We start from the raw sequence: 16,055 nt of genomic DNA, 5'->3' as shown, positions 1-16,055 counted from the left end.
TAACAGCAGTAACAGTATATAGTCTACAGTATATCACAGCAGTAACAGTATACAGTATATAACACCAGTAACAGTATATAGTCTACAGTATATAACAGCAGTAACAGTATATAGTCTACAGTATATAACAGCAGTAACAGTATACAGTATATAACAGCTGTAACAGTGTATAGTATACCGTATATAACACCAGTAACAGTATATAGTCTACAGTATATAACAGCAGTAACAGTATATAGTATACCGTATATAACAGCAGTAACAGTATATAGTCTACCGTATATAACAGCAGTAACAGTTTATAGTCTACCGTATATAGCAGTAACAGTTTATAGTATACCGTATATAACAGCAGTAACAGTATACAGTATACAGTATATAACAGCAGTAACAGTATATAGTCTACCGTATATAACAGCAGTAACAGTATACAGTATATAACACCAGTAACAGTATATAGTATACCGTATATAACAGCAGTAACAGTATATAGTATACAGTATATAACAGCAGTAACAGTATATAGTATACCGTATATAACAGCAGTAAAAGTATATAGTATACAGTATATAACAGCAGTAACAGTATATAGTATACCGTATATAACAGCAGTAACAGTATATAGTCTACCGTATATAACAGCAGTAACAGTATACAGTATATAACACCAGTAACAGTATATAGTATACAGTATATAACAGCAGTAACAGTATATAGTATACCGTATATAACAGCAGTAACAGTATACAGTATATAACACCAGTAACAGTATATAGTCTACAGTATATAACAGCAGTAACAGTATACAGTATATAACACCAGTAACAGTATATAGTCTACAGTATATAACAGCAGTAACAGTATATAGTATACCGTATATAACAGCAGTAACAGTATATAGTCTACAGTATATAACAGCAGTAACAGTATACCGTATATAACAGCAGTAACAGTATATAGTCTACAGTATATAACAGCAGTAACAGTATATAGTATACAGTATATAACACCAGTAACAGTATATAGTCTACAGTATATAACAGCAGTAACAGTATATAGTATACCGTATATAACAGCAGTAACAGTATACAGTATATAACAGCAGTAACAGTATATAGTCTACAGTATATAACAGCAGTAACAGTATATAGTCTACAGTATATAACAGCAGTAACAGTATATAGTCTACCGTATATAACAGCAGTAACAGTATACAGTATATAACAGCAGTAACAGTATATAGTATACCGTATATAACAGCAGTAACAGTATATAGTATACAGTATATAACAGCAGTAACAGTATATAGTATACCGTATATAACAGCAGTAACAGTATATAGTATACAGTATATAACAGCAGTAACAGTATATAGTATACCGTATATAACAGCAGTAACAGTATATAGTCTACCGTATATAACAGCAGTAACAGTATACAGTATATAACACCAGTAACAGTATATAGTATACAGTATATAACAGCAGTAACAGTATATAGTATACCGTATATAACAGCAGTAACAGTATACAGTATATAACACCAGTAACAGTATATAGTCTACAGTATATAACAGCAGTAACAGTATATAGTATACAGTATATAACACCAGTAACAGTATATAGTCTACAGTATATAACAGCAGTAACAGTATATAGTATACCGTATATAACAGCAGTAACAGTATATAGTCTACAGTATATAACAGCAGTAACAGTATACCGTATATAACAGCAGTAACAGTATATAGTCTACAGTATATAACAGCAGTAACAGTATATAGTATACAGTATATAACACCAGTAACAGTATATAGTCTACAGTATATAACAGCAGTAACAGTATATAGTATACCGTATATAACAGCAGTAACAGTATACAGTATATAACAGCAGTAACAGTATATAGTCTACAGTATATAACAGCAGTAACAGTATACAGTATATAACAGCTGTAACAGTGTATAGTCTACAGTATATAACAGCAGTAACAGTATATAGTCTACAGTATATAACAGCAGTAACAGTATATAGTCTACAGTATATAACAGCAGTAACAGTATACAGTATATAACACCAGTAACAGTATATAGTCTACAGTATATAACAGCAGTAACAGTATATAGTATACCGTATATAACAGCAGTAACAGTATATAGTCTACAGTATATAACAGCAGTAACAGTATACAGTATATAACACCAGTAACAGTATATAGTCTACAGTATATAACAGCAGTAACAGTATACAGTATATAACAGCTGTAACAGTGTATAGTCTACAGTATATAACAGCAGTAACAGTATACAGTATATAACAGCAGTAACAGTATATAGTCTACAGTATATCACAGCAGTAACAGTATACAGTATATAACACCAGTAACAGTATATAGTCTACAGTATATAACAGCAGTAACAGTATATAGTCTACAGTATATAACAGCAGTAACAGTATACAGTATATAACAGCTGTAACAGTGTATAGTATACCGTATATAACACCAGTAACAGTATATAGTCTACAGTATATAACAGCAGTAACAGTATATAGTATACCGTATATAACAGCAGTAACAGTATACAGTATATAACAGCAGTAACAGTATATAGTCTACAGTATATAACAGCAGTAACAGTATACAGTATATAACACCAGTAACAGTATATAGTCTACAGTATATAACAGCAGTAACAGTATATAGTCTACAGTATATAACAGCAGTAACAGTATACAGTATATAACAGCTGTAACAGTGTATAGTATACCGTATATAACACCAGTAACAGTATATAGTCTACAGTATATAACAGCAGTAACAGTATATAGTCTACAGTATATAACAGCAGTAACAGTATACAGTATATAACAGCTGTAACAGTGTATAGTATACTGTATGTAACAGCATCATGTCTACACACTCTATCCGGGCCTTGGTTTAAGAGTAATAAAATAGTTTTTTTTCAGACAAAAAAACTATTGGCCTGATGTAAAAATATCTCATTGGGGTTTTTCTGAAAAGAATTGTGATGATTAACAATAGGATTCTGTTCCAAAGCTCACATTTAAACATGAATGGACAAAAAGACAGAAATAGGCCTATGAACTGACCAAATGTATTCAGACCGTAGGCGCTCTACGTCACAATATTCATCCCCTCTCTTCAGTTTGACTTAATTCAATGTAAAGGCCTCTTACTCCCATGATCTTGGCTCTGCAGCGGCTGCACGTGGGGGCCAAGAACTCCTCGTAGCAGTGTTCACAGTAGACACGGCCCTGCTCCTCCACGAAGCCGATGTCTGCCAGAGACGACCTGCAGTGGGCGCAATTAAACTCCTCTTTGTGCCACGAGCGCCCCATGGCCACGAGGAACGGGCCCCTGCAACACAGCAGCACAGGACGCACACGTGTGAAGACCACTACAGCAGGAACTGTATCTCACACCAATCATCAACACTAGGTCTTCAGTGGTCATCATTTTGTCTTTGAAAACCGCAGTATTCATCTAAACCAGGGCCGAGGACGACAACTACGACAGGATCCAACCGCTGACCAGTGTGCTGACCAGTGTGCTGACCAGTGTGCAGACCAGTGTGCTGACCAGTGTGCAGACCAGTGTGTTGACCGGTGTGCAGACCAGTGTGTTGACCAGTGTGCTGACCGGTGTGTTGACCGGTGTGCAGACCAGTGTGTTGACCAGTGTGCTGACCGGTGTGTTGACCGGTGTGCAGACCAGTGTGTTGACCAGTGTGCTGACCGGTGTGTTGACCGGTGTGCAGACCAGTGTGCGGACCAGTGTGCAGACCAATGTGCAGACCAGTGTGCTGACCAGTGTGCAGACCAGTGTGCTGACCCCGCCCTCGAGTCACATGGGACTGAAGAGGGGGAGCAGAGACAGACAGAGGGGTCCTGACCTGATGACCATGTTGCAGTGGCCACACATGGGGGTCCTGGTGCCTGCTGGGTAGTGTTCTGCCATCTGCACCAGCGTGTCCTGGTCCTTTGGGTGGGGCTGAGGCAGGGGTCTGCTGGGGGCGGGGCCTCTTGGTGCACCGCTGTTCCCCTTTATCCCGAAAGAGGGGGTCACCAAAGCCGTCTGACCTCCACGACCTGAAGATGGAGGCGATAATGTTCCTCTGAGTGAAAGTACCTCAGCGCGTCTTTGTGAATACACAGAGTACACCTCATACTGTGTACACAGAGTACACCTCATACTGTGTACACAGAGTACACCTCATACTGTGTACACAGAGTACACCTCATACTGTGTACACAGAGTACACCTCATACTGTGTGCACAGAGTACACCTCATACTGTGTACACAGAGTACACCTCATACTGTGTGCACAGAGTACACCTCATACTGTGTTCACAGAGTACACCTCATACTGTGTTCACAGAGTACACCTCATACTGTGTACACAGAGTACACCTCATACTGTGTGCACATAGTACTCCTCATACTGTGTGCACAGAGTACACCTCATACTGTGTACACCGAGTACTCCTCATACTGTGTACACAGAGTACGCCTCATACTGTGTACACAGAGTACACCTCATACTGTGTACACCGAGTACTCCTCATACTGTGTACACAGAGTACGCCTCATACTGTGTACACAGAGTAAGGCAAGGCAAGGCAAGGCAAGTTTATTTGTAGAGCACATTTCATACACAAGGCAATTCAAAGTGCTTCACAGCAGGAAAAATGCATTCAAATCACAAAGAAATTACAGAAATACAATAAAATTAACTAAATTAAAAATTATCAATCCAACTGATTTTCTAAACTAATAAAATCACAAACAAAAGAGAAGAGTGCAAAGAAAAAATCCTTTTAGTCATATGCGCAGCTAAACAAAACAGTTTTTAGCTTAGATTTGAACATTGTCAGAGTAGAAGCCTGTCTCACATCTTCAGGAAGAATGTTCCAGATTTTAGCTGCATAAAACTGAAACGCAGATTCCCCATGTTTTGTCCTGACTCTGGGCACCAGCAGGAGGCCGGTCCCTGAGGTCCTCAGAGTCCGAGATGGTTCATATGGCACTAACATATCCAAGATGTACTTTGGTGCTAGGCCATGGAGAGACTTGTACACAAGCAGAGCTGCTTTAAAGTCTATTCTCTGAGCCACAGGGAGCCAGTGCAGAGACCTGAGAACAGGACTAATGTGATCATACTTCCTGGTTCTAGTCAGGACCCGAGCAGCAGCGTTCTGGATGTACTGCAGCTGTTTTACAGCTCGTTTGGAGAGACCAGTGAGCAGGCCGTTACAGTAGTCTAATCTACTGGAGACAAACGCGTGGATAAGTCTCTCTAAATCTGGTTTTGACACTATATTTTTGATTTTGGCAATGTTTTTTAGATGGTAAAAAGCTGCTGATGTTATTGATTTGACGTGGCTATTAAAGTTCAAGTCTGAGTCCATTATTACCCCCAGATTTCTAATTTGGTTTGTAGGTTTTAGAGCGAGACTCTGGAGGTGACCGCTAACACTTTCTCTTTGTTTCTGTGGGCCAAAAACGATTATTTCAGTCTTGTCTGAGTTCAGCTGGAGAAAGTTGTTTTGCATCCACAAACTGATCTGTTGGATGCAGTGACAGAGTGAATCTACTGGTCCATAGTCACCTGCCGATAGTGAAACATAGATCTGAGTGTCGTCTGCATAATTGTGATAGGACACATTTTCACTGCGTATCAACTGACCCAACGGCAGCATGTAGAGGTTGAACAGAAGGGGACCCAGGACTGACCCTTGGGGCACTCCACAGGTCAGGGTCATGTGGTCTGAGACACAGCTACCAATTTCAACAAAGTACTTCCTGTCTTCCAGATAGGACCTTAACCAGTTTAGGGCAGTGCCAGTGATGCCCACCCAGTCCTCTAGTCTCTGTAAGAGGATCCCATGATCGACAGTGTCAAAAGCAGCACTCAGATCTAACAGAATTAAGACTGAGGCTTTGCCCGTGTCAGTGTTCAGGCGGATGTCATTTGTCACCTTGACAAGAGCAGTCTCAGTGCTGTGATGAGGTCTAAAACCTGACTGAAAAACATCAAATGAGTTGTTTATTAAGAGGAAATCTGTGAGCTGTTGGTAAACAACCTTTTCAAGGACTTTGCCCCAAAATGGCAGATTAGAGATGGGCCGGTAATGACTCAGTACTGCGGCATCAAGACTGCTCTTCTTTAGGAGAGGCTTTATGACCGCAGTTTTCAAAGACATTGGGAATGTTCCAGATTGAAGCGACATGTTAACTATGTGAGTGAGTGGTGCTAACAAACTGTTCAGCACAGACTTTAGAAATTTGGTGGGTAACACATCAAGGCAGCATGTAGATGAACTCAGACTGGTGATGATCTCATGGACAGTTTTGTCAGTTACTGGTGCAAAGTGAGTCAGCTCTAAGTGTCTTGGTGGTTTTAGGGTAATTTTTTGCATTGTGGCATTTATAGCATTTTTAATGCCCTGAACTTTGTCATTAAAGAATAATGCAAACTCATTACACTTGGATGTGGAAATGAGTTCTAACGGCAGCTGAGCTGGAGGGTTTGTTAATCTGTTTACTGTGGCAAACAGGACACGCGAGTTGTTACTGCAGCTTCCAATTATTTCAGAAAAATATCTTTCCCTAGTTCTACATAAGATTAGGTTGTACATATTCAGCTTTTCTTTGTAAATCTCTTTTTGAACCTGGAGCTTTGACTTGCGCCATTTCCGTTCGGCCCTGCGGCACTCCCTTTTCTGTGCCCTGACCGAATCATCATTTCTCCACGGCGCCTTCTGCTTATTTTTAACCATTTTAGCCTTTATAGGGGCGATGGTGTCCAGAACATTCAAAACACTAGATGTAACAGAGTTCAACAAATCATTTACATTAGAACATGAGACATTTTCGAAGTTTATCATTTCCATAAACAGTGCACCTGTGCCATCACTTATATGTCTCCTCTGAACAACTGCAGGACCAACCGGAGGTTTGGGAGAAACAGACAGGTCAAAGAAGACACAGAAATGATCAGACAGAGCAACATCGATCACATTAACATTTGAAATATTTACCCCCTTTGTAATTATGAGATCTAGAGTGTGTCCTTTGCTGTGGGTGGGGCCTCTCACATGCTGAGTAAGACTGAAGGTTTCAAGGACAGCATCAAGCTCTTTAGCGTTTCTGTCACAAATATTATCAACATGCACATTGAAATCACCTGTAATGACCAAACCATCAAAGTCTGTGCATATGACTGAAAGCATCTCAGTAAAATCATCAATAAAACTTTGGCAGTGCTGGGGAGGCTTGTATAAAACAATGAAGAGAATGGATGGAGACCGTTTTAGCTCCATTTTAAAGGATACATACTCAAATGATGAAAACACCCCAAAAGACAACCTGCGGGTAATTATTTCATCTCTAAAGACAGCACAGACTCCACCCCCTTTTTTGTTTTCTCGTGTTTCAGATTCAAACTTAAAGTTGGGTGGAGCAGATTCTATCAGAACTACATTTCCTGTGTTTTTGTCAAGCCATGTTTCAGTTAAAAACATAAAATCAAGATTATAAGAAGAAATAAAATTATTAATTAAGAGAGATGTGTTACATAAGGATCTGACATTTAGCACAGCAAGTTTCAGACTAGTTTCAGTGAGACTGGGCTTTATCTTTTCACAGGGAATATGAATCACATTTCTCAGATTGGGCCTGACTCGCATTTTGTTTTTCCATCTGTGTGATGATGTGACTACAGAAATAGCACTAGGGGGGGCTCTTTTTACATAGGGCCCCGGGTTGGTTTGATTTTTAATGTGACAATAAGTCCCGGCAACGCTGAGACCCAGTGCATCCTAGCTATGGGAGATACCAGGTGAGAGACGAGGGGGGATGGGTGGTGGGGCTTTTGTTGGTGTAGTCGGTACTGACATAGCCCTTGCTATATTGGGCGTGAGTGGAGCCATCTTAATGCCTGATTTGATCAGACTTTCAAAATGGCTGGGAAGGCCCATGGGTGAGAGTGGAGATGAGAAGGAGAATGATGAATCTTTAGTGGGAGTAGATGTTGCAGGGGGAACCCAGGGCTGGTGTGAAGGCAGGGGCGATGACAGGGATGTTGTTGGGCTTGTCACAGATGGGTCCAAGGCCTTTGAAGATTGTTCCTTTGCTGGAGGCGGTGGAGGTGAATGTGGAGCAGCTGGAGCTGAATCCTTTGCTGGTGGTGGTGGAGCAGCTGCTGATGAATCCTTTGGTGGAGGCTGAGGTTGTGGTGCTTTTGATGTTGAAACATTGGCTCGGTCTCTGGCTGATGGAGCAGGAATTCTTCTCTCATTCCTCTCTTCTCTAACTATCTGCTCAGGACCCTGTCCAGGCCCAGTCCAATGCCTCAGAGCGTGGAGCAGGTTCTCTGTCAGCACCCTCACTCCACCTCTGCATAGGTGGGGGCCATTTCTCTTAAACAGGTCCTCTCGTTTCCAGAATAGATAGAAGTTCTCAATGTAGTGTAGTCCTCTCGGGGGACACTCTTTGGACAGCCATGTGTTCAGCTGAAGAAGCCGGCTAAACTTGTTTATCCTCCTGTCGATGTTTGGAAGAGGTCCACTTATGAATGTTTTGATTTCCATTTTATCAAGCACGTCGAATAACTTCAAGAAGTCTTTTTTCAAAACTTCAGTCTGTTCCCGCCGCATGTCCACTGCACCTCATACTGTGTACACCGAGTACACCTCATACTGTGTACACAGAGTACACCTCATACTGTGTGCACATAGTACTCCTCATACTGTGTGCACAGAGTACACCTCATACTGTGTACACCGAGTACGCCTCATACTGTGTACACAGAGTACACCTCATACTGTGTACACCGAGTACTCCTCATACTGTGTACACAGAGTACGCCTCATACTGTGTACACAGAGTACACAGAGTACTGTGTACACAGAGTACACCTCATACTCATACTGATCAATAAAAAGGCAATCTACATTTACTTTTTTATTATGAATACTGTTGACAGCCCAAAGCTTAAGGCAGCCAATCGGCAGCATCAGCCCCTCTGAAGCCAACCAATCAGCACTCGGCACATTCACGCTCATGACTAGAGACACGAGTTCAGTGTTCCTCCTGCCGCATCAATATACCATGGGGACTATTATTTTTGGCCGTGGCTGCAGAGCCCCATTATTTTTAGTAATTTGAAAGTCAATTTTATTTGTTTTGAGACAAAATAAAATTAAAATATTGAACTGAGGTTAATAAAGCACTGCACACTTTTCCACATTAACGTCGTACTTTACTTTAGTGTAAAATGATGTATCTGTGGAATTTGAAGTATTTTTGAGGCTCACAGGGACAAAGCAAACACAATTGATCAAACAAGTGCGAATGAAGCTAAATACAACTCTAGGTATGTTTTTGATGAGGGAACAACAGAAAATTGCATAACGTGTGCCATTTAACTACACAATATTATAAGTACAACATACAGATCATTCTTAAATTAATGTTCTATAACATAAATATATGTAGATTGGACTTTTTCTATATTTTCAAGAGCAAGTTTCGGCGTAAAAAAAATGATTTTCGGAACAGTTCATTTTGCGTCTCTGAGCGTGCGTGCGCCCCCTGCTGTCCGGCCCGACGGTGCCGCCGCAGCCCGACTCCGCCCTCTCGCCACGACCGCTCCGGCGTCTTTGCTAAATATGATCTTTCTGAGCGTGTGACGGGGGAAGGCGCCGGCGCACTGACCTTTAATGGGCTTCACTGCGCGGAACGAGAAGTCTGCTTCAAAACGACCCGTTTCACAACAGGCGTCGCGCTCGGTCCACGGAAAATAACTCACTAACCGCCTGCAACAACACCGCGCCACGGCCCCTAAATCACTTTTACACCTCCAAACCTTTTTGTACAGGCGCGCTTTATTCACCAGGCCGTAAAAGTAGATGGAGTTTTGGTTCTAAATAAGCGGGTTATTTTTAGCCGTCTCTTCGGGTTAGCTGACATTCTGGACGCCGTAACTTATGCTAAAAAAACAGTTGGGGCTCCGCGGCGTGATTATATTGCCAGTTAATTTAGTGAAAACACGGAGCCGCTCGGCTACAGTCGCAGTCAAACACACGCACTCTGTTCACTCCTGGACGTTATGCAAGGTTTGTGGATGTGCCCGTGTAATCCCAAACCAAACATATCCCCGCGCATGCATTTATATGTCTTATTTATATACTGCATCCACGGTTAAAATAGGATTAAATAGCGGTTAAAGGCCACAGCGCGAAGACGACACGTTACGCAATTCTGGTATCGAGAAACAAAGTGTAAAAGAGAATCCTCAGTTTACATTTTGTTCATTATAAAAAGCACAAAACGTTTCAAAAAAGAGAAGGATTTGGTTTTATATTACACACTCTCTATTTTACTTTGCAAATAACTCCCATTGAAGCCAAATTTTTACTTTAAAGTAAAACTAAATTGTTTTCTTTCCAATGAGTCTACAAAGACACTCGAGTTAAACAGACCATATTATGCAAACATCTACTTTTGTGACATTTTAACCTTCTATTAGTGTCAAATCAACCCAAAGTAGTTTATTTTTGTAGATTGAATCGTTTGAAATGTGGGGAGGTGTTTTTTGAGAGCCAGTGACTCCACCCACAGTCCCGTGCGACTCCGCCTCCTCGAGAGTTCTCTACTAGATTCAAGATGAACGTGGACCGCCCATTGCAGACCTGAACGTGAGTGTCGCCTGTGTTGGTACAGTCTTGTGTGCAGTGGCTTCTGGGTCGTCAACGTGACTATTTTTGACACGTTTCATACCAAGAACGAAAGAGAGATGAACAATATCACTGATTTACTTAACAATTAAAAGTGTTTCCCAAGCAGGGGTGCGGGGACCTCTGGCAGTACACAAAGACATATACACAAAGACTTATTTACGAGACATGTTAATAGAGTTTTGGACATTTGGACAATCTAATTACAATGAACAGATATATAATAATTGGTAATATTCTAGTTAGTTATATTTAAAACAGCAGTACATGATATACGTAATACTCCAGCATGTCAGACAGTACTTAGGAGGAACTGGAAAAGTACTCGGACACTCACCTTGAGCTGGACCCTTCACCATGGTCTTTATCACTGCGAAGTCATGACTGTCCACTGCAGGCTCCGCCCCCTCGTCACTGCGGGAAACAACAAACTGACTAATGCGACATAGTGTCCAACAATGAGAAGTGAAGGAGAGTTTTTAAATATTTGGGCTGAACGGCTCGTTTCTGACCTGTACTTTTGATGAGAACTGCAGTACGTGTTAGTAGTAAAGTACTTCAGGTGCAGTAACATCTGAGAGAAGACTGTGATATGAACAGATAAAACTAAAACAAGAATTCAAAGGTTTTTAGATGTGGAAACTACAAGCAAACGTGTGGGTTTTATCCAGAATAAGACAGGATTTGTAGTTGGTTTGTTGTGTTTTACTTGTTCACCATTAAAGTCGTAAAGTGCAGAATAGATTTACATTTGCGTAAGAACCAGATTGTGGTTTTGTTCAAACTTTTGCCTGGTCCGTTGTTAAATTCCTGACAGTGTTTTGACTCCGAGGCCATGGGGAGGCGCTCATTCTTTGAAGGTCACATTCTCCGATGGGTCAAAATCACACTCTTTTCATTCACTTACAGTAAAGCTCTCATCCACATTTCATATGCAAAAAGATAAATGAAGCGTTTATAACCGCTCTTAACGGTTACAAATGCTTCATGTATAATATCGAGTCATATTAAAGGCGTTGTACCTGGTTGTTACCGTCTTAAACACGTGAAAAACAGAACTGGTTCTTTCTCAACAGTTTGCAGAGTCCAAACCTCGTCCTCACTTTCCGTACACATGTGTAGCGTGCTATTTATTTACAGTTTTAAGTGCTTTTCATGACTTTCACAACACTTCAACTGCAACGTGTCCGCTCTGTCTGTGGCGCTCTGTCTGTGGTCAGCGGTCACTTGTGTCCGCTCTGTCTGTGGCGCTCTGTCTGTGGTCAGCGGTCACTTGTGTCCGCTCTGTCTGTGGCGCTCTGTCTGTGGTCAGCGGTCACTTGTGTCCGCTCTGTCTGTGGCGCTCGTGTTGTGGTCAGCGGTCACTTGTGTCCTCTCTGTCTGTGGCGCTCATGTTGTGGTCAGCGGTCACTTGTGTCCGCTCTGTCTGTGGCGCTCGTGCTGTGGTCAGCGGTCACTTGTGTCCGCTCTGTCTGTGGCGCTCGTGTCTTGGTCAGCGGTCACTTGTGTCTGCTCTGTCTGTGGCGCTCGTGCTGTGGTCAGCGGTCACTTGTGTCCTCTCTGTCTGTGGCGCTCGTGTCGTGGTCAGCGGTCACTTGTGTCCTCTCTGTCTGTGGCGCTCGTGTCGTGGTCAGCGGTCACTTGTGTCCGCTCTGTCTGTGGCGCTCGTGCTGTGGTCAGCGGTCACTTGTGTCCGCTCTGTCTGTGGCGCTCGTGCTGTGGTCAGCGGTCACTTGTGTCCTCTCTGTCTGTGGCGCTCGTGTCGTGGTCAGCGGTCACTTGTGTCCTCTCTGTCTGTGGCGCTCGTGTCGTGGTCAGCGGTCACTTGTGTCCTCTCTGTCTGTGGCGCTCGTGTCGTGGTCAGCGGTCACTTGTGTCCTCTCTGTCTGTGGACGAGGACAAAGTCGCAGCTCAGAGCGTTTATTTGAGACAAACTGTACTTTACGGAGCAGCAGCAGGTTCAACTTTGTTACGCCAAAGAAAACTCAAACACAGAAATGCTAAGCTTGAGCTGCACTGACCTCTGCTGGTGAGTGTACGAACTGCATTAAAAACATCAAATACACACAGTGTGTTTGTAGTAGTACTCATACTTTATCAGAAGTACTGCTGCTGAGTCCAGAGTTTGAGCTGGTGCACAGAGAAAATGAAGTGTGATATTACAGAGAGTTTGTAGCCTGTGTTGTACATTTATTTGAATAACTTTTAAATACAATTGTACTTCTGAGTAGTTTTCAGGCTGCATACTTTTACTTCTACATTAGTATTATATTGTACAGTATAACCGTCTCTTACTTCAGTAAAAGTGTTGGTTTTTGTCTCACTGTGAGTAAATCTAAGAATGACAAAAGCTTTGTTTGTTTTGATGTACTTTTTCTCATTTCTGTGTCTTTATCTTTTGAAAATACCAGATCGTCTGCATTATTTAATTTAAGTTTTGCTCTTCCAATTACAATAACTTCAAATTCTCAGTCAGATCTAGACAGTTACTCTTACACTTACTTGAATATAGTTTCCTCAAATACTTTGTTTCCCTTACATAGGGTGGAAAGTTACTACGTAATTACAAATTTTCACGTTACTGTAATGGAGCAGATTGTTGGGTAGTTTATTAGTAGTTTTTGAAATATGTACTTTGAAATATGCCTGCTCTGATTGGCCACAGCTCAGAGAATACACAGATTATCCTTTAAATCGCTTCATTGAGCTTTAAATGGTTTATTTATTCAAGTTTTGTAAAAAAAAAAATACTTCAAATGATACTGAAACCACATTAAAAAGTAACCAGTACACTGACTATGTTTTCAAAGTGTACTTTTGACTTTTACGTACATTTGTCAGCAGTACTTACACGTTTTAGCCGTTTAACTGTACTTTTACTTGCGTACAAATATCCAGTGCCGACATTCAGTCACTTGAGTCATTTCTTGGAAGACTTTGTACGTTTACTTGAATAATGAACCTCACATTGAGTACTTTTCTTTACTACTTTACCCACGTCTAAAAGCTACGACTTCCACATACTCTCCCTTTGAGTTGTACTTCATGTCACTCATCCGCACAACCATGTGACTAAACTACAGAAGTGCTGACATAACGTAAGGAAAGAGAAAGAGTCCCAAAGCGAAGAAAGAGAGAAAAAGATTTATTAGCTGCAGAAAATAAATTCATAGCTATTTAAAGCCCAAACACGATCATACGTTTACATTTCATACAGTTATTAAAGAAACGCTAAATAAAGGAACATTTTGCTTGCACTCTGGACACATATATCACATTTATTATATTTGCACCTTCGATACAAACTTTCTGAAAGCTTTCAAACGTCCTCTAGTCCAGCCACTGCAATTCACGCCCGCGACCTGATGGTGGCAGCGCTGTGCACATAAAAAGCCCGAACCGAATCCGAATCGGACGCAGCGCATGCAAACGAGGCGCAGCAAAAGCGACGGCTGCAACTAATCGACTGTGTCACTTCCCCGCCCGCCCGTCTCCATGGAGATGTCACCGCTTTGCCTGGAATCTTAAGGAACATTAAACGTATTTATCAAGACCGAAACCGTTTAGAGACCGGGACAAGACGGAGCGAGACCAGAGCGAGACCAGCTTTGCTCATTTCTACATTTATTTGTATTTTACCTGTTAGTGTTAGCTCTGTTTTTGGTCATCTGTCGCCATTTTATCTGATTAATGTCGTTTTAGGCGCCGGGAAAGACAAACAAACAAACTTAGTGAAAAGGAAGCGAAAGAAAAAGCATTCGAGTTACGTTTTCTTCTTCCCATTTCTTTCCACAACTGTTACCTAGCAACCATACTGTAAACAAGATCCATATAAATTACGCAATAGTTAGCATCTGACAGTGAATGATACTTGTCAACACCTTTATTTTGTTAAATGAGGGGTTTTTGCGCAACTTCTGCTACAGATACTCAACTTTTACTTTAAATTTTTTCTTCACAAACTGACACTCGACTGGTGAAAAACTGCGATAAATATATACCGCATGCACTATCCCGTCAGACCAAGTTACTATTACGACATGAAAACCCGTCGTTTGCACTTTTGAATGTGATTTTACGCAAAAAAAACGAACGAAATGACCCGTTTTAATTGAACAGTATCAAACATTCAATGACAACTTCTTTACAGCTCCTTTTGAGATCATCTTTTTCCACAAGCGGGTCGTTCGCTCGCCACACTCACCTCACACTTACTCTCGTCTTGCGTTTATTGACTATTGCTCTGATGGAAAACGTGCCACCAGTCAAAATCTCTTGAAAACGCGCAATCAACCCGTCAAAATCTCTTGAAACCGCACGATCAACCCGTCAAAATCTCTTGAAAACCCGCAATCAACCCATCAAAATCTCTTGAGCGCAATCAACCCGTCAAAATCTCATGAAAACGCGCAATCAACCCATCAAAATCTCTTGAAAACGCGCAATCAACCCGTCAAAATCTCTTGAAAACGCGTTCAAATCAACCCGGTCTCGAATGCTTTGAACGACAAAAGGAAGCAGGCTTCTCAAGAAGAACGTGACTAAAAAGAATCCGCGTTTCTCAAGCAGTTTTTTGTAGTAATTTTGAACATTTGTAATTGAATACATGCATGATAGATACATTTAATGCCTTACTGTGGGACATTCCAGGCAAAACAGTACCATACCATTGGCTGAAAGGTTACACAGTGCACCTTTAACCCTGGATCACATATTGCACTTGGACTGGAACTGCGGCGTAACCAGTTTAAATCAGGCTAAAAGCAGTAGCCGCTAACAGCAGCGTTGGTTACAGTGACCGGCAAACTCTTGGATGAAACGGATTTGTCTTAAATTGGACTAAACTGCAATCGAAAGCCAAAGATGCAAGAAAATCATACTTGTTTGTGTTTGTTGTCACGTCGCCCTTGAACGTAGTAATGTGTATTGTTCAGGTTTGTTCTCAAGTGACATAAGTTTAACCCTCATTCATTCACAAAACTCACTGTGTTTTACTACAGTTTTGTCCGATAATGTGTCAAAGCAATACATCATTCAATATCATAAATACTTTGCTGTCTGATATTCATAATTATTACATTTTGCGGTAGGTTCTACGACTTTTTTGCTGGAGAAAAGCTACCTAAGCCACGTTCCGACTTGTTCCCCGTTCCCCGTCTCCGCCGTCGTTACGCTAACAGCTTTCGAGCGAGATGATTGGACAAGAGGAAAAAGAAGGAACGCCCACTCGGGTGAAAACAAGACGGACAATGATCATTTCTCACCGTACACTGACTTGACCTCGTGTTCAAACG

General features: G+C 41.4%; 1 protein-coding gene across 1 annotated transcript in view; it reads right to left on the bottom strand.

The window, feature by feature from the left end:
- The window catches only part of LOC140346833 (PDZ and LIM domain protein 5-like), an 84,679-nt gene that overhangs the window by 11,187 nt on the left and 57,437 nt on the right, over positions 1–16,055 (bottom strand). The window contains exons 12-14 of the mRNA XM_072433047.1: positions 11,099–11,175; positions 3,914–4,109; positions 3,198–3,378 (exon numbers count right to left, since the gene is read on the bottom strand). Of these exons, the coding sequence (XP_072289148.1) occupies positions 3,198–3,378; positions 3,914–4,109; positions 11,099–11,175 (454 nt within the window). The remainder of the gene's footprint in view (positions 1–3,197; positions 3,379–3,913; positions 4,110–11,098; positions 11,176–16,055) is intronic.

Source organism: Eucyclogobius newberryi, unplaced genomic scaffold (genome assembly GCF_026437365.1).
Source record: "Eucyclogobius newberryi isolate DKJ021-1_F unplaced genomic scaffold, fEucNew1.0.hap1 SCAF_6, whole genome shotgun sequence".
Classification (NCBI taxonomy): Eukaryota; Metazoa; Chordata; class Actinopteri; order Gobiiformes; family Gobiidae; genus Eucyclogobius; species Eucyclogobius newberryi.
Note: the sequence above shows the minus strand (reverse complement) of the source record. Positions and strands in the feature narration are given on the sequence as shown.